General features: G+C 39.2%; 1 protein-coding gene across 2 annotated transcripts in view; it reads right to left on the bottom strand.

The window, feature by feature from the left end:
- Positions 1–19153, bottom strand: part of ankrd12 (ankyrin repeat domain 12) — a 35557-nt gene extending 16404 nt beyond the window's left edge. For both annotated transcript variants that reach the window (XM_086204287.1, XM_086204285.1), the window contains exons 1-2: positions 18960–19153; positions 3183–3296 (exon numbers count right to left, since the gene is read on the bottom strand). In XM_086204287.1, the coding sequence (XP_086060413.1) occupies positions 3183–3242 (60 nt within the window). In that variant the 5' untranslated portion in view covers positions 3243–3296; positions 18960–19153. The remainder of the gene's footprint in view (positions 1–3182; positions 3297–18959) is intronic.
- Between the last annotated feature and the right edge of the window lie 1447 nt (positions 19154–20600).

Below are 20600 nucleotides of genomic sequence, written 5' to 3' on the forward strand. Positions count from 1 at the left end.
TATATATATATATATATATATATATATAACATATACACACACACACATATATACATATGCCACCACAGGAGGAAAGAGGAAATAACTGAGTCCTGGTTATACAGCCCAGCAATGTTTTGTTTGAGACAAAGATCGCATTAAAAAGTTAAGAGGACCAGGCGTTATTGCATCCTCCAATTCTGACCACATCACCAAGCACCATTTTTATTTCTCCTGCAGTTTTCGTGTGTAATTTACTGCAGTAACATCAGCAGCCAAAAGCACAAAGAGTATATGGCAGCACACACACTCAAATCACCTTCATCTGTCTCATCTTCCTCACTTTGATCGTTTCATTCGCAAAGTTTGTGAATAAAGCCAGCGATGCTTCTCATAATTATGACCCTCCTCATCCTCACTCTCAGTCTTATATAATCTCAGCGCAGCAAAGTTTACCACGATAAAGCTTCACCTTGTATTTAGCAAATTATATCAGGACACCACTGATTGATGACGTGTTACGGTGTGAAGCCATCAGTCTGATTGCTGCAAACACATACAGTGACACGGAGCGTAATGACACGTGATCCACTTTTCTTGTTCTTGTCACCCACAGACATGCTGACCTGTTCAAAGATGTCAGTGTGTGCCAGGTCAGTAAATGAACGGGTTTTCAATTACATCATGGACACGCTTGCATACAGTGTAACAGAACCAAGTGAAAATCTATTGAAAAAAACCAACAATAAACCAAACACACGGAAGAGCTGCACAGCAGTGTTTCTCGAGTGCCAGTCAAAGACAAACCGTGACGAAAAAGTAAAAATTTCAATATAGCCTTTTTTTTTAATATTAGGAGCATCAATCCTGATATCTTGCTGTGCAATTAAGTTTTTAAAGTTGAGTTTGAACTTTTTTCACTAACCGGAATTTGCTGTGCAATTATGGGCAGCGGTAACAGTTAAACTTGGCATTTCTTCAGGTAAATGCTTGTCTATATCCACCATTATTTTTAAAAAGACTCTCAAGTCAATATCAACTCAGTTTATTACCATTCGTTACAAGCTGCTAAACGTGTATGCTGATCGACACCACTGAATATCGAACTATTTTGGCAGGTATCAAAGTCATAATTTTGGTGTTAAGGCATGGCAACACACGTCTTGTGACACCAACACTTTGATTTCAAGAAAGATCTTTTCAATGCCAGTCGTTAGTGAGCTACATTCTGGTGCAGTAAAATACATTTCTTGCAGGACAAATGTGGCTGCGGTGGGGTTCTCCTTTGATCTCGGTGAAGCAACGTGCCAGCTGTGCAAAGCTGAAGTGGCTGGGAGTGTTGAAAGCAGACGAGAGTTTAGATGTGAAGTACTTCTGCTTTTGAAATAAAAGCAGACATAACTGACCCTTTCATTTTTTTTGTTTTTTGGAAGCAGAGCAATTATGTGACATGACAATTAGAGAAAGTTGATTTCCTGCTAAATTTACATTAAGATTACTGACATATGTGATGAAACTTTAGTTCGACTCAAGAGCATTAATATTAAAATATACCAGGCTGGCAGTGCAAGTAGTCAGACGTGCCACCAGCTGTCTTTACAAAGTGTTGTTCTGAAGACATTCATTTATGCAAATGTTTGTGAAAGGGTGGAGCTAGAAGTGGTCATGTGCTAAACTGTGTCATGATGGCAAACACACTCTCACACAGATATTTCAGGAAAAAAGGGAAGTGAAGCTTCTAAACTAACACCAAGCTGAAGCCTCTTGGCAATACTGAATGCAGCTGGGGTTTTTTTTGGGGGGGGGGGGGGGGGGGGTCTCCTCATCCTCAGTGCCCACAGTGACTAAGCAAAGCAGCTCAAATAAGAATTATTCAATAACATACAATGGTTTGGGAGCCAGTATATCAACTCTGGACAACCATCAAAGAAACACACATGATCGAATTACAATAATAATATACTAATTATATAATGGAGTCATTCGTTGTCATTGATATGCTTCATGTTGATGAGGCTCACACCAAGGATTATTTTACAAAGTAGTTTTGTTTGTTTTTTTGCTTTATGTTACATTTTCTATTCAAGGCAAGATATTTTATATATATATATATATATATATATATATATATATATATATATATATATATATATATATATATATAATATGTAAGCAGCACCAGGTCAAACAAGGTCAACTTCAAACTCAATTTCATGCTAAAAAAAAAAAAAATGCATCAAGTCTGTGACAACTGGGAAAGCTAACTGCTGCATACAATCATGTGATACGACTACAAGTTCCCAAACAGTTGCTTATTGACTGCAGAGTGTTTTTTAACCTTTTGCTTTTGAAGTCAACAATAATCCATCTAATTTCTTTAAAAAAAAAAAAAAAAAGGCAGTGATTTCCAAATCAACTTTGACTTGTATTTCATTGCAGACAGGAAAAGACAAGATTTTCAAATCTTTTGTTAGGCTATGTTGATCCCATTTTGCCATTCAACCTCCAACGCATTCTCAAAAAAGCTGAGTGGAAATGTAGGTCTAATAATGAGATAAAATGTGACCAATGAGGAGGTTGAGCTGGTATCACCAGGTGATTTTTTTTTTTTTTTTTTTTACCAAATGAGGAAAACAAAGACAAACATAAAAAAGCATTCAGGAAACCTCTCGTCTCTCAGGAACAAAGATGCCAATTAAAGGTTTACTGTGCCAATGGAAGCTTTGTGTTAATAGGGCACACTTTTATGGGCTGAGATCCATCTGCGATGGACCATCACACAGTGGAAACGACTATTTTCCAAGGACACCCATGCGTATTTCAACAAGACAACACATTTTGAATGAGTTGCACAGCTTGTCTGCCAGTTACCCAAGACAGTTGCATGAGAGTTGTTTGCAGGATGACTGGGACAAAATTAAACCTTAATCAGCTGGTGTCTTCAGGTCCTGATTGTTTATTGAGTGTTGTGAATTTTAAATGTCCACGTAGAAAATGCTCAACTGCCCCAACATTTCAAACATGTTGATTTTCCTTTTGTTGAGAAAGCCAACACTAGCAAGTAATTAATAGGAGTAATCATGATAAAATGAATGCACAGAAACAATAATAAGCTGTTGTATTGTTTTCAATGGAATGTAGATGAAAATAATTTACCAACACTGCACTCAGGTTTGGGATGGTGAAAGCATTTGCTTACATACCTTCTTCCCCGCCTGCTTATCCACCATGGCTCCATCTCTGTCGCTCCCAGGTTTGGCCATGGTGCGGCACCTGACTAGCTGCGACAGCTACAGCACTGTAGGTTCATCATGCACCTGCAGACAGAAGACAAAAGAGTAATAAGAATGATTTTTACTCCACATCTGGCTGAAAAGTTGTCAGGCTTTTTTATGCGGCCACGCTGCGTTTGTGTACATAACACCTGCAAGTACAAGATAATACTAAAAACATGGGAACAATTAAAAACTAGTCCTGTTTTTGTTGTTGTTTCTAAAACAGATGTGCTGAAGAAAAAAAAACATTTCAGTCTGTGTTGATTTGCTGATGGAAAGGAACAACGATCATTTGCCGGTGAACACAATTTCGAGCCCTTTTTCAAATCAGTGCACTATCAATGACCTCTACCTACTATAACACTGGTCAGAGTTCCCAATGCACATTTGAAGACAGTTCCTCTTGTTATGAACTAGGAAAGTGTGGTATACCTGTTTCACAGTATACCACACTTTAAAAATTTCACAATATCAAAACCACTACGATTTGCTGTCATACCTCTGCCATGGTATTGGCTGCTTCTCAGAGAGAAAGTGCCCCGGCCACCTGTACAGCTAAGGTGACCACCCCAGCTGCATGCCTAGACTTGCCTACTGCAATCAGTAGTTGCTGGCTGTCCTACGTAGTTTACATGATTATGGCTGAGGAAAGTGCAAGTGAGGAACCCCCAGAAGATCTTCCCCCCCATATCGAAAAAGACTGTTTGTACTGTTTGACTATTTTGGCTATCATTAGCAGGGATGGCTAGTCTGAGGAGAACGGCCAGTTAAAATGCTAAACATGCAGGCAAAGTGTGGCTCCAAGAGCAGACAGACATTTTTACACAATCCTTATTTACATAGGCGAGGCTCCGCTGCGTTACGCCTGCAACGCTATTTACTTCTGTAATGTGTGCAGCAGAAATTTCAATCAGCACAAGATGCGTCAAATTATGCCTCTCCAGTTGATGTGGTGGCTGTCTCTCAGTTTCCATCAACATTTATGTGTACATTCTGTTCTTTTGTGGACCAAATTCAACAAAAGACTATCATTAATTTAAAATAACTTACAAAAAAGGTTTACTTTATTTTTTGTTTTCTTAAAAAAAAAAAAAAGCAAAATTTTACAACAAAGAACACATCAAGATCCGTAACACTGTGAAACCATGGTATTTTTCTTTTTAAGATTATCATACTGCCAGAAAGTCATGCGGCACATCCCCATGACAAACAACCCCTTCAACAAATGATTTCTGCATGGTCAAAATCTCCAGGCTACAGGCAGCGCAGGCTCTCAGCAGTTACCTGCATTACATAGGAAGCAACAACATGGTAAATAAAAGCCCCTTAACTCACAAAAGTAGTGGTGTGACAGCATCTGAAACAATACTGCTGCGAGGTGCAACTCTGCTGTGTTTTAAGGTTTTACAGGAATTTCCATTCCACTTCTTAAAAGTGACCTTAAACAACAAGCAGGAAGCAAGCACACGTAGACGCATGAATCACAGCTTTAGGGATTGCGAGAGCAAAGTTTCTGCAAGGAAAATATCCCCTGTACCCGTTGTCACTTTGGCTCACTCATCAGTATAAGCAAACTTTTCTCTGATGTGGTTTGTGACAGTGTAGTAACACAGCCAGTAGACTTAATGGGAAACTGAGGGCTGTTGCAGTGACTGGGGAAAGTCTAACACTCAGTTGAACACACGCACAAAACCAACACAGCATGTGTAGTTATCTAGTCACATGTTTGATGTTTAGAGTCACACGATGCTCTTCTCATGTACTTAGAATGACCTTTGGCAATTTTTACCTGGTCCTCCTAGCATGGTTCTGCTAGCAAGATATTAACTCAGATTTGTGCTGTGGTTTATTAACCACAAAGATGCTCTTGAACAGTATTTCATCTGATTTTACACATAGAAATGTCACTGAGTCTCAAGACTACCACAAAATTACACTGCCTAGTTTTATTAACATGTCAGCCAAAGCGGAATGTTATGCTATTAACATAATCATTATCCAGCAGTGTAGAGCTGCCTGTCTGGTAAAGAGAAAACCATTGGTGTGTCCATGATGCTGAATATGCCTAAGGATTTTTATGTGAGAAGAGTTAAAATTAAGAATATGAACATCAAGTAACATTAAGAAAATACATTTGACTTTGTTTACCTCTTTCAGATGGAATTCAAACTTAAATCCAGGATTAGCTGGCCTTGAACACAAAGACTAGAATCCAGTATTTTGTTTCTTAGGAAGCTTTTATAACCTGTGCTCCCCCTGCACTAAAACATGGTGTTGACAGGTATCACTTTTCCAACACACAGCCCTTCTGCTCACCGAGGCTGGTGAGAGGTCCATCATTAGTCAGCAGATAGCCACTATGCAGCAGTATTGTCATTCGGGCAGTTGAAAAAGACAATCGAGCAGCCACCTGGGAACATGTTAGCATAAAGAGACTTGCCAGGGTTCATACACATTTAACAAATAGATTGCCATGGTTCGTTCATGCCTTTGAGGCAAATCTTTATGTCTTACACAAATACACACACACACACACAAACATTTGTAAAGCAAATTTCTTTGACTTTTCCTCAACGTTCTGGCTTTAATCATTTCTCTGAAACTTCCTGAGGCCTGGAAAATGCCATTTACAAAGTCGGTCAGTCTCCCAGCTTTTTCATGACCGTACAAAAACCTGAAAGCATATCAGGGGTATTTAAGAGGTATGGTCCGGCCTGGGACCAGAACAGTAAAAAAAACTCTGACAGGACTCCAATCTGGCTTGAAGACGAGGCAAGGAGGGTGTGACTATAATTACAGAGACAGTTGGGCACTTTGCAGTTTGGTATTCACATTCATTGCATTTCATGAGCAGCTAAGGGATGCATAAGCTCCTGTGAGCTCTCCCATTAACCTTGAGCTGTTTCAAGTCTAGATCAAACCTTGCCTTGACGACTATTACAGTTTACAGGGACTGATGGCTGGTTAGTTTGGCATGGGATGTTGCCTAGTCAGAGGAGATGGCAACAATTACCTCAGCCATTTACCTAGAGCATGACAACACTGATGACATATACTTCATCTGAATTAAATCAACTTGTTTTATCATTAATTGTAGACATTTTTTTTGTCTGTATAATGCAAGAAAATGTAAATAATGTGGAGCACTTTCTAATGACAGTTACTAAGAGTTGCGACCTCCACCGAGGTATGTATGAAGGCCATCCGCAACATTTATGCATTCCTTATTCTCCAAAGGTTCCAACTGGTCACAGCAGTATGGACAGACTTTAATTAAAGAGGGACAAAGCCAAAGCCAATGATTGATAAATAGAAACAAGTATTTTTAGGCTTCTGTTCTGACGACACATAAAGCTGTGACTTGACGACTGAGGTACACAGAGAGCATGACTTACTCCCAGAGTAACCATATTATGGGGACATGGTAGGTAGGGAATAACATTTTTAATCCCAATTTCTAAATGGTCTTAAAAACAAGACATGACAACCACTGGGGAAACAACTGACTGTTGAACATGCTCACTGCAATGTCACTTCTTCAAGGAAGCAGATTCCAGTGTTATTTTTAACCGGGTGTTCCTGGACTTCAATCCAGTGGTTCCATCTTTACTAAAAAAATAACAACTCTGTAGTGCAGGAGCATGCCGGTCCTGACAGCAGCACAGCTCTGGTGCGTGGCCATCCATTAGTGTACCAGTTTGAGACGGGTGAAGAGTTTGTGGCGGAGTTGCTGGATGAAAAGCACTGACAGTATGGTAACCTGATCCACTAACTAAAGGATGGGGGGGCTAAGAATAGCACTAGTCCTGACACACAGTACGCAGAGTATGGCAGAGTACTCCACCACTACCATCACTAGCAACAACAACATTATGCCACTACAGCTACTAGAGTGCGACTGCTGTGTGCTCTCACACAGAGCATGTGGAAAATACATGTGAATTTCCCCTGGTCTCCCATGTGGCTATGCCTGCTCTTGCACACGCACTCACTCTAATACACACACACACACTGAAAAGAAGCATAATCATGCATCACTGCTTCAAGTCTTGTGCAAGTGCATTCTATACAAGAATACTGAAAATTTACAGTAGTGATGGAGAACCTTTTTTTTTTTTTTTTTTCTTAAATAACTGAAAGCAGGGAAATCCGATAGCACACAACAGGAGACACACTACGCTTGCTGCGACAGTAAACAGCCTGTCACATGGTTATGCTCCTGTGTACTGTCAGGCTAAATGATAGGGGAGGTCCACTGCGCATCCACTCCTAGCTTGTCTCCTCCTCCTCCTCCAACTCCCGAATGACTAGAAGGACAAAGCCAGGCGCAAAGGCCTGATTACTACCGGAGAAAGCAGGAATGGCAACAATAGCAAAGATCCAGCCATCTTTCGTGTGATCACAAAGACATATTCAGGTTATGCTGGCAGAATAAAACTTCAGTATTTATATACACTACATATTACATGAAAGCCACAAAAAATGCAATTGTTCATCATGCAAGTTGTAGTCGCTAAATCTTTACTTAAATCACATTAATTCAGAAACTTCTTGCATCGTGATCAGTGTAACTGTTTTGAGTCATCATCTTCATCTATGTCAGTGTATCCACTTTACAACGAAGATTACTCATTCCAACTACATGAAGGATGTTGTCATTTCATTTCTTTGTCAGTCATTCATTCAACAGGTCCATGGTTCAGGTATGTTACATCATTTGTTTTTTAAGCAAGGGGATATTAAAGAGTCGAAAAAGCCGCATGCTTCTGAAAATTAGGCATGTTGTAATTCAAAAACACACATACTACCAAAATGAGGGTCAGAGGAGCACCTGTTTTTTTAATGTCAAAACAAGAATTCCCGGATATCAATAGCTGGTTTTAGCTCCAAGTATTCAACATTGTTGCTACAGTGGTGGAAATGATCTCTTTACATCCAATTATCATATGCAAATTGTAAATATTTGATATTGGTGTGCTACGTGTGTGAGAAATCGGTGATGTCATCTTGATTTTTTCACAGACTCATAACTGATGCTTCACATCTGTAAAAATGAAAATGAGTAAAAATGGGGAAAAAAATGTAGCACACAACCATCTTAGGCACCTTGATCCTCCATGTATATCTTAGAACATATTACAAACTTTTAAACGTTTAAACCCAGATTAACATCGAGAAAACACAGAATCCTCTGGCACAGAGTGTGCCCTGACAACACCTCATCTACTCTCCTATGCCACTCCAAGTAATTAATGATCAAAAACAGCCAAAGGTGGTTGACAAAAACGTGTGGTGGATGGCACTTTTCAGACCTCAAAATAAAACCGTTGAGGACTACCTGCCTCCTCAGCGGCGTAATGAACAGCTTGTCTACTGGTTCTTATTCAGAAGTAGAAACATGTCAGCATGCTCTGGGGTTAGTCTGGTACGCAGTCTGTTGACTGAAAGACCCACAGCAGAGAGTACTTGCTCACATGGTACCAATGTCCCAGGAATGCAGGCATGGCACATCACGAGAGCTGAATGCATAATTATTTATATACATCCCTAGTAGGGATGTGCATCACAAGTTTTATTGCAGTGTAATCCTAAATTGGTTATTTCTGCCTACATTCTGATGACTATTACTGCGTCAACCTTTGTTGCAATTACGTTAGTTATTAGTATTACCTTCATGTGACAGAACTTCGACGCAATTTGTTGAATTTTTATTACCTCACAAATGTAAAAAATTACAAAATAATTTAGACTATAAAACTGAAAAGTAACAATAAAAACTACTTGTATATGCACAGCACTAGAAAAGCTAGAAATGCAGCGTCACAGCAGTATGCCTCAGCGGCTTGTGCCTGTCACAGTGACCAAATCTGAACAAATTCCCTCAAGGTGTTCCTGAGATATTGCATTAACGAGAACGGGACATACCAAAACCACTGCCTCTAGCCCACGAATGTTGCTGGCACAGAGACATAATAATATAAACACTATCATGCAAATAAGCCTTCAACTGGAATCCAGCAACAGACATAATACTGCATGCAACCTGAGCATACGTTACAGAAGCAGATAATGTTGAAAAAGGTATGAAAAAAACAGAACAACACAAAATTTAAAAAAAACAACACATCTTTCATCAACATTAGAGACACATTAATGTATCAAGTAATCTGCTTTTTAGTCAGTGGATTGATTCTCTCATTTTTCACATCATCAATTGTGTATTTTGTGCCCAACGGTAAGAGAATCTAGATTCTTATCAACAAAGATCTTGCCATAGTGTTTGATATCTCATGGAGCTTACAATTAATAAGTTTCAAAAATTGGAATTAACTGATGAAAACTTCTTTGTTGTATCAACACCCCAAGCAATATGTAAGCCACACATGTAGACTGCAGTGCTGTACAATTTGTAACATGAACTGAAAAGCCGAGCACAATATCAGGTGCAGCGCTTTTTTCCCATGACAGGTTTGCCTGAACTGAAGGCATGTTAGAACACGGCTTAACAAAGAGGCCTCAAGGCGCTCGTTCACCTCTAACCCCAATGCAAACAATAACTTCTTTATAGAAGTTTTTTTACATGCAAATAAACAAACAATTTCACCGTCAATGAATCTTGATATTCTTTTCCATAAGCTAAAGGTCTTGCCTTACCTTTACAATAACCTAAGCTTAAAACTATTTTAAGACCAAGTAATGTAGTTTCAGTGGTCCTAAATGTGTGTCCTGATGCAAGATATATGCTGCTTCGCATGCTTATTCATGATTTAAAACCTGCAATAAAAACTGAAATAGCTCAAAATTTACAAGGATGAGGCTCCAGACTTACCTTATCACAAATAAGACTTCTCATAAAAAGTCTAGTGTTGACATATGAGAGGTAGCAAAAGGGTTAACTCCACTGGCAGAAGAATAAGGCCCAGCCCAAAGCTCACTAAAACACGCCCATTATACTGGTTGGGAGCGCCCGAGAGCCTTAAGAAGCCTACCGCCACCGCTCTGAATGTAGGTTAATGATCAGATACCCAAGCAGTGGACGAGAACAATGAAGCCTTTACTGCTGATTATGGGTTAAAAAGAAAAAAAGAAGGGGGGGGGGGGTAAAGGAGGCATTGGAGCAATGGTTAGGGCCTAGGCGTGGGTCTTGTTCTTATTTAAACCACAGTGAAAAGCTTGCATGACTTTAGCCAAACACAAGGAACTGTAGCAGTTTACCTTGCAGGGACTATCAATATTCCAAATAGGAATTGGCATTTTAAAATCAAAATGAAAAACTTTCATTCAATAAACTAATTAGCAGTTCATAGGATTTTGAGGAAGCATCAATGTCGGGTAAGAAAAGAACTCCAGTCACGTCATGACAGGCCACCTCCAACTCCCACTTCCAATGAGATTAACAAGGGAATACATAGATTATAATTTAACTGATACAAATACATCATACCAAGTCAGGAAGAAGAGCTTTGGATTTACTTGCTTTAAAAACATTTTAAGGGGAAAAGTTCAGGGTAGGGTGTAAAACCCCTGTGGGCTCAGAAACCACCTACAAGACTTGAAAAAAAAAAAATGCAACAGCAGGGAGTCCCAAATAAGAGGAACCCCCACCTTCTGGGTATTCCGTGAGCAACTAACAGGTTTGTTTGAAAAATAAACCAGAAGGGAAACGCTGTCTGCTGTCATTAGGCCACTGAAGACAATTCCATCTACACCTGTCACATCCTGTTAAGTGTGATGAGATTTTGATCTAGTCACAAGCTTGACACATGCTAGACACTGACCGCCACTGAATTAACCTCAGCGAGGTTACTGTGTGAAGGTTGATGCAGCATCTCTTTGAAAAGATGGGAGGATGGTTGCAGTCAACTCTCTGTGAGCAACAATCATGCACATTAGAAGACGGTTAGTTTCTATTCACCATGTCACCACTGGACTTTTTGAGGTGGTGTAGATAAACAGATAACTGCCTACAAGACACACGCTGCAAGATAGCAACAGTAATTTATAATTCACTTTAGAGCTGCAGAATTAACATTGCAATACGACCTAAACCTACAGCAATTTTCAAACAATGTGATGAGTCAATATTTGTTTAAGGCTCATTGTGTCATCGTGACATTTTATATTAAACACTGTGGCGTTGCACGGATGTCCTGTCCTACACATCATCATTCCCTGACTCAAGAAAACATCAGTTTAATAAAGATTCACCCAAAAATTACACGATTTACATTTCATTTGGAATTTCTTTTTGGAAATGAGAATGTAAAAAGATTCCCTCCAATATCACAAATCATATCACAATACAAGTCAAAACAATCACAATGAGATGTTATTTTCCCTCCCAAATTATACAACCCTAATACGTGTAATCTCAAAAGTTATAAGTACACAAATTTAGATGAACTCGGTGATATCAGATCAATAAATTTAACGCGTATGCTCTATTACTACAGAAATATTATTTATGTCAACATTTCTATAGTAACTAATTGTCATGTATTTAATTAAAATGATGCCAAAGAACATGGTTGAGTGTTACAGATTTCTTTCAACATTTATCATATCAATTTGACCATTTGCCTTTATTTCACAGCATGGTCGCACTGAGCCCCTAAAAGCCCATTAAGTGTAATTTATTCCAGCTAATGACAATACAATTTACTGATTACAGAACATGGACAGCTGGTTTGACAGCTCTTTATTTCATTGCTTGGTGTACACAAAGTTAGTGTGTTAAACTATTCTAGTTTACTCTAATGATTACAAATTCTCAAAGGGATGTACATCCTGTTTGTAGTTGAAATATATAAATAAATGAGAGTTTCAGGTTATCATACACCAAATATTAAAAAAAATATGAGTATGAGTGAGATCCCTCTGAATCGCCACCTTTTATATCATGCACAGCTCTAAGTTAAGGTTAAATACATGAGAAAGAGTGAACCTGTTAGGGCCAATTTATATCATTAGATCATTACTGAACAACAAGGGCCTGTTATAATGTTTACAACTTGGAGCTGCTATAAATCAAAGCAAAAGGCATACACAGAAATTAATTCAAATAAAGTAATCACGGACCCATTTCACAGCAGGATCTCTTCTGCCTTCAGAAAACACGGTCATTAAAATAGGCCATTGTAAACAGGATATGACCGGTTTGTTGCACATCAGGGTTTTGTTTTTTTTAAAGGCCCAAGAATGAAGAACATAAAATATAAAATTGCCCTTTTCTTCTCTTCATGTAATCAAACACTTATTTATCTCAGTTCTTATTCATTAAAGGAAATTTTAAAAAAGGAGCACATGAAGAATTAAAAACAAAATGCTATAATAATACAGCTGGGCTTTTCCTTCTTCCTCCTTTCCTTACTTCTGCATTGTCATGCTGTACTCAGACTCCTGTAGGAGGTCACGGGCTCTCAAATGATCTGTCTTGAAAAGCCTGTGTGCACTCATGGCAACATCATCGCAAGTTATATTTGTAAAACTACACTCAACTCACCAAACAAAAAAACAGCAAATATTCAGCTTCTGGCATATGCTAGTACATGTTGTGTAGTCAGGAGGCTCCTCCCTCTTCACACATACACAAACACACATTTGCAGGGCCTCTCAGACATAGATACTCAGTCAATGGAGCCAAGTTCAGGTCTCTTTAGTTCCAGTTACACTCATGAAGAGTGATAAAGCAGCATATTTAGCCAGGGCAGTTACAACATAATTTTGATGGTGTGTTATAGATACAATTCTGCCATTTTTATAACTCCTCTGGGCTTCTAAAGCTGTTTCTGCATTACTGCTTCTTTCAGGTTCTGGAGACAAGCTTGAAATTCTAAGTACATGGCATTTTTGACAAGACCCTGACGTTTATCCTGTCAATATAACGCTAGCTATTAGTAAATGCATTGTAGTACATCCACACTGCTAACTAGCCTCAAACATGAAGGACAGTAGAACCTAACATTTTACTTCATTTTGAACCACGTTTCAATTCCTCTGTCCAAATCTTGTTTGTCAAAACCAGTAGTTTCAATTCTAATAATCTTACAATCGAGTAATGAATGAACCAGAATCCTGTAACCTCAGGTTTTTAGTGGAGGCGGCTGATGATTAGTAAACCTGAAAGCTGCCACTTTAGACATTTCCTGATCTTCCTAGCTTTCATTGAAGAATATATACCTTCTACATGATCAAATTAGAAGGACTTCCAAAATAATGAATTGTAACACAAATGAGCCTTGATGACACTGAAGAGCCACTGTTGGTCAATTTACTGGGGAGGCAAGTTTAAGTGTTAAAAGAAAAGGAAAAAAAATATAACTGTTTTGCTCTCTTTGTTGTGGATTTTTCCATGCAGTATTGAAGGTCGTATTGAATTTTGGTAAGTTTCAAGGTGTTGTTTCAAATCAAGAAATTAGAGTATTGTGACACCATTTTGATTTTCTCGCAATATAACATACGAGAAGAAGAGCCCCTGGTCATATGACATTAGAGATGCAGTATTATTTCACATAGCCCAAAAAAAATATATAGTGCCTATACAATTTAAATATGAATAATTACTTTTTCTTGATTGTGGATTCATGATCACTATAGGATATTCACAAATATTTAACCTTTGTCTCAGAACAATAATCCAGCCATTAAAATCAAAACATGCTTCAGCTTTGCTCATTTGGAAGATGAATTAACTGGCTATATGTGCCAGGACCGGTCATAACTACAAATGCCAGTGTGGCTGGTACACATAGAATCAAATTGGACCCAACCAAACTCTAGTCACCATCACATTTTTTTCCACTGGTGTGAAAGACTTCTCCAAGAAAAATGGGAAACCCGTGTCTGGTAAAGGAGATTCTCAACTGATCCAAAAACCATGGTAAGCACAGGTGAAACAAAGCTCAGTAAATTCCATCATAACCAGTGGTTCGGCTGAAGCACAGTTGTGCTGGTGGTCAACAAGTGATTGTGCTCCTATGCTCTTTTCTAATCACACATAAAGCTGTCAATATACAAGCAGTCAGTTCTGTTTTTGTGCCAGATACACTCACTGAATGCAGAGAAACTATGCAGGACACCAAAACTATTGCTACAAATCTCAAAAGAGGGTAGAAGTGAGCAGGTTTTCTGCTTCAAGAATGGCGTCATGTAACCTTAATGCAAACATGTTCATTTTCTAAGCTTCTTATGGGACTGCATTGAATCCAGCAGTAGATGTAGCCATGATAATGCCCTTTTTACGTTCCAAACAACAACAATGTAATATCAGCAAACTAAATGTCGCAAGATAACCATCTACGATATTACACAATCGGCAAGAGAGAAGAAAACATCTGTGAGGAGGCAAAAAAAAAAACATAGTATTTTTTTTTTTTTAAGTTTTACGGAACTCTGAAGTGCTTTCAATTCCATAGATGATTTTAGGAGTGTAGAGATGATGCACTGTCTACTTAGAAGCGAATATGGGACTTTTCTTGCAGGTTGGCTACAGAGGGAAAGGATAAAATCTCAGTTTCAATAACAACATAAAGGAAGTTATCTGCAAAGTACCCTTAACAAAATGCAAAGTGGTGTGCTAATACTAAATGGTGAAGAAAAATCTTACTGCAAATTTTTTGACGTGATTTTAATGGGAATAATAATTACAAATAATTAGCATCTCATTTCAACTGGAAAAAAAAATAACAAATGATAATGTGATGGTTTTTCAGGGGTCTGTACCAAACAAGCATGTTTCCTTGCATCAGGAGAATATCATTTATGGGCTGGTGCATCTCTTTAACACCACAGTACTTCAATAAAAACAGTGTTGTGTGGTACATTCTACCTTCATCAAAAATGCAGCTCCTATGATTTGGACATTAGATTTAATTTAGGCAGCTCCTGTTCTCAAGCTACAACCTTTTTCACTGTAGGAAATCTCATTCATTCTTAGCCAAATGACCACCTGATGCCTCATCAGTTGCCAAGCCCACTTGCAATGTTTTATTTTGTCTATGCACATGTTCTTTTATTTTAGCACTGTAGATGGGCATTGAGATATATCTACTGAGCAAGACCCATTACCAGATGCTACCAGGATCACTCCATAAGGTACTTAAATTTAGAGTAAGCGGGCTGAGCTAATCTTTATTAAAATGTACAGTGTAATATTAACATTATTCAAATATCCAAACCCCATTCGTGCATTCACACTAGGAGCAGCAAGAGCATCAAGGTGCCTGGAAGTCATTCATTTTTCATTTCAGGCACTCGGGCTGTACACGTCAACTGTGTCATTCTAGTCTTAAGTTTAGTTATGTTTGCAACACTGGATCTATGTTTTACCACATGAAGCACATGGCCTCATCCATGGTTGGGTTGCAGCCAAAGACAACGTTGCTCCTAGACTGATATGGAGCCAGAGTACATTATGCCAAAAAGCTACACGACTAACGCTTGGAAAAACTGAGAAGGATGAGTTAAAAGTCAAGGCTAGGACAGATGAGCTCGTGCTGTCTACTGACTGCGGGACAGCTCATACAAACGAATGCAACATCATAACTACCTGCCACTTTGTCCATGTTGACTGGGAGATGTGGCCAAGTGTGTGTTTCATTCAGTTTCTCTGTCTGATGCTTATCTGACAATGTCAGCAACAAGCTGGCTGCTACAGTGGAGACCTGGAACCCCAACAGTCGTGTGTATGCCAGCGTTTGCAATGACAAAAACATTGAGGCAGCAAACTCCAGTGCCATGTGCTTTGTGCACCATATTGCCATTTTAATTGTTAGGTTTACAAGTTCGTAGACTGCATGTTCAGTGGATTGGAGACCCTAAATTGACCATAGGTGGGAAAGAGAAGGCTTGACTGTCTACATCAGTCCTGTGATGAACTGTCAACCTGTCCAGGGAGTGCCCCTCCTCTCACCTGGCTCCCTGTACAGGATAAGCAAACTCAAGATAATGAGTAAAAATTTCTAAAAAATGGCTTTCAATCTGGGGAAAGCAAACCTATTTGACACTGACATTCCTATATAATACAGTTAGATATTTCATAGTACATTTAAGAACACATTTTAAACTATAGTGACATAAGTTACATCTGTTAACGGCCACAATAAGTTTGTAAAATGAAATTGTGGATCTTATCTGGGCCTCTGCCAATCTAACAAGTGTTTTGCTAGTATATTCCTATATTTTTATGATGCTTGAGAGCCAAGTTGCCCTTGTTGGCTGTCTAAAAACTGCATTGATGTTACCTGGTTTGCACTGTAGGGATTGTATCTTGAAATGGATTGCAACAATTCAATCACTAGAATCTTTGCTTTCCAACATTGTATCACATGAGTATCCACTCATATAGAAGTTGTATACAGAGCAAAGTGATACTTACTCTAACAACATGTAGGCATCCATTTTTCAAGTGGTTAAACGGCTGATATATCACTATTCCAAAATTCAATAGAGGTTTGAAGGCGGAAAAAGTTCAAAAATTAGAAAACTGCTCCCCTCCAGTTTGATGCCCTTTAAATCAAATTGGAAAGTCTCACTACAGTGAGTGTTTAACTCTAGAAAGGCACATCCTCATCGCTATCATAGAGGTAATCATTTAGTAGTATGTCATTCAGTAGTCAAATTCACGGCCACATCCACACATTTCCAGTGGATTTGTCAATTCAAGCACCCACCATGACTTTAACTTGTCAATTGTCATCTCTTCACAAACTATGGGGCCAAAAAGAACAATTTTAGGATACGTTATTGATGCTATCATGCGATTATTACAAAATAAATGTAAATCAGACAACTGTATAGAGATTAATTATCTCAAAATTTGATTCATTTACATAATCATAGCATTGGGAAGTCAAAAAGTTATACACTGGGCAACATAAAGAGTTGTTTTCCTGTGACAATAAAAGTTACATTGTGATAAGAAAAGCCTTAAATCAATCCAAAACAACACAATATTTTGACCCCCCCCCCCCATAATATGTAGCGATATTTTGAGCCCCTAGACCATGTGTAGGATCTCGACATTGACCCATAGGTTATGGAAGCTTTATATTAGATTATGTTATGGCAGCTATATTTGTATATTCTAATGTGCAGTGAGTGATACACAGGCTTATATGTATTTTCTGTTTAAGTGTGATGTTATGGTAGATGTATTCAGTAAAACTGTACAACTGAGTAACTTTGCGAATATTGTAATTTTGAGTGACAAAGTTTTGACTGAATTCGTCCATTGAGGTGTGATGTATATATTTTTCTGCTACTCAAGTGGCAGAAATAAACATTTGAATTCCAGGTTATTTTGCAATTTACATTATATTATGTAGAGTAACACAATATTTATCATAGCATATTGACAAAACATTGTGATGAACATATGAGGTCCACGCCAAGACTCAGCTGTAAAATTAAATATTTCCACATGACGCCTTTTCCCTCACAATTCCAGAATAGCCAATTTATCTGACTTGACAGGTGAAATTTGTTTTGTTTGCAGCACTAGACAAAAACATTTTATAGGTTCAACCTTTTTTTTTTAAATTTTTGCTTTCAAATGAAGACTAAATATTTTTTGCCTAAATGCATTATCACCATGGTTAAATACTTCTCCCTGTACTTATAGGTGCGAGATTAATAACATTTGAAATAATTGCAGTATCTACCATAATTTGGTACTACTTTTGACATGAGATTTTTTAAAATCATTTTATAGCCAAGTAAATATTTGCATTTACAAATTGACGTTTTGTTGGCTCAGAAGCGGTCGTTGCACGGACAGCCATCTAAAAACAGGCAGCTTTTGTATCAAGCAACACACCCCCAATATGTCAGTGAATGGCTGGGAGGTGCAAGCTCCCGATTATTAAAACTGTGCTTGTTCCTTACTTGCATGGCTTATGTAAACGAATTAAAACTCTATTTCACGCTGATTGTTGATACTTTTGTCCTTACAGCTGGAATGGGTGTATATAGAAGGGTGGTTTTCGCTGTATCACTGCAGACACCACCACCACCACCACCACCCACCTCACGATAATGTCGCTCGTGCTTGCCGTCAATACACAACCAGCAATATGTTGAGCGCTACAAAAAAAATGTTCCAACTCAACTACGGCTAGTAAACACAAGCAATTGAGGACGCATTATGTTCCTAAACGTGTGTTCACAAACAAATACATAGGTTAATGTTGCCGCGCGGCTGACGCGTACAATTCCAAGTTTCATGTGTCAGGTTTTTATTGACAATATTCAACACGAAAGCACGGCACAGCTTGAGACAAAAGCCCACTGCAGCCCCTTCACTGCCCTCTCAGCGGTCCCCCTCCCCAGCGCTGTATCTTAGCTAGCTAGCAAGCTCGTTCCATCCCGACACTGCTGACTCGCTGGCTGGGGCTAACCGAGCTCACTCTACTTCACCCCGACATTTTACTATCCGCTGTCTGTCCGCGTCGGTTCAAAAGGCAGCGGTGTATGTTGAAAAGCTGGGACGGGTGATATTTCAGGGAGTGCGGAGAAAGTACCTCTATGTGTGCAACGCACGTGGCACACAACTATACCAAACCCACGCAAACACATAAGATACCATTTTCGCACGCAGTTTACGTCAACTTAGCTTAGCCTGTTCGCTGTGAAACTTAGCCAGATGGCTAACTAGGATATTCGTTACGATACAGGGCAACCAAACAAGAAATTCCAAAATGCGCTTACCTTTAAATTGTCTCACACGTTCCCACTGACTCATTCAAGTACAAATATATATTAATATTTCGTGATATAAACCGTTATTTCCTAAATACTAGACGTTAACCGTAGCCTACGGCTGTGTGACGTTCATCGCTGGTTTTTGAAAACATCCCAGCCTTTCGTCGCCCGTCCTCTCCGAGAAAAGCCTCGCAAAACATGCAAGCGCCCTTCTCATTGGTCGAGCGGAGTCATGTGACCGCTTGAGCCCCACCGAGCTTATAAGGTCTTCGTCTGCTGGATATACTGTAAGATGGGGTATGTGTAAACGATTTAACTCTTTTTTATCACAATATAATGTAACGCCTGCGTATGTAAAGTGAGGTGTAATCGTTCGACTGTCGTGTATTGTCACACGGCGGCTTTTAGAAAATCTTGACGGTTGTATTTGCCGAGTGAGTTTGGACCGAAAGGAAAGGAGAGGGAGAACAGCGGCGGCTACTTGACGTCATCTTTTCCACTGTGTTGCGGTTACCGGGAACCTTCTAGAAGAACACGGCTGGGGCTAACAACGGCAGGACGGGTCTGTTCATTCACATGGACTCGGTTGTATATTTTGCCCACGTGTCTGTCTCTATTCTGATATCGGTGATTTCCCTTTTTTTTTTTTTTTTGCCCGCCAACTCGTTTTATCGGCCAGCCTGGAATTGGTTGCGCAGTGACATTTGCATCATGGAGGATATTCAGCGCATGCGCCATGGTGCATAATATGTATTGCAGAGCAGGTTTGATAGTCGCAGGAGAAAACCGGAATGGGGGAGGGGCACCGGCTAGACACGAAAACGCCACCGGGGCATGATGGAAATGACAGGAGCAGTTGATGAAGGGGGATGTGTGTGCAAGGCTTTGTGTGGCAAGAGGGTTTATCATACAATAGCCTGACCTGATTTATTAAGCAGATATCTACATCACGTCTAAATAAACATGTGATTCTTAGTAACATTTTGCACAGTCCAAGCGCCACATAAGTACATTTTCAAGTATTAAGTCTTTAACTCATATCCACATATTAGTGCTGATTGCATGCAATCAAATCTACATGAATGCAGGGTAAGAAATTAACTTCTTAAAATTCGAACATGTAAAAACTCCACCGCCACTCAGCAGAAAATCATTGTTCTGGGTATTAAATCTGCAAGCCTTGTGCATATTTTTAGTTTATTTTGGCTTGCATTTTGCCGTGTTGATTTCCTTCTCTGCATCCATTTTATCACCTGACCAGGGGAAAAGCCCTGAATTAATTTCTGGATTTTTAATAAGGGCATCACATCGCATCAGTTAAGCTTCAATGAATCATAAATATGATTTGTGATGAAGACATTATTTGATGTATTCTTTGGCATTGTATGTGGTAAATTCAGACTGTCCACCCATCATCCATTTTCTATACCGTTCATCCAAGGGGGGGGGGGGGGGGGGGGGCTGAAGTCTATCCCAGCTGACGTTGGTTGAGAGGCGGGGTTCACCCTGGACGGGTCTTCAATCCGTCGCAGGGCCATCAGAAGCAATTAGGGGTTTCGTATCTTGCTTAAGGATACTTGGACATGGTCACCGCAGGAAGTGAGGATCAAACCAGCGACCTTTCGGTTGCTAGATGGCAACTCAACC

The sequence above is a fragment of the Aulostomus chinensis genome, chromosome 5, assembly GCF_037954235.1.
Source record: "Aulostomus chinensis isolate RoL2024-O1b breed Wild chromosome 5, RoL_Achi_v1.0, whole genome shotgun sequence".
Taxonomy (NCBI): Eukaryota; Metazoa; Chordata; class Actinopteri; order Syngnathiformes; family Aulostomidae; genus Aulostomus; species Aulostomus chinensis.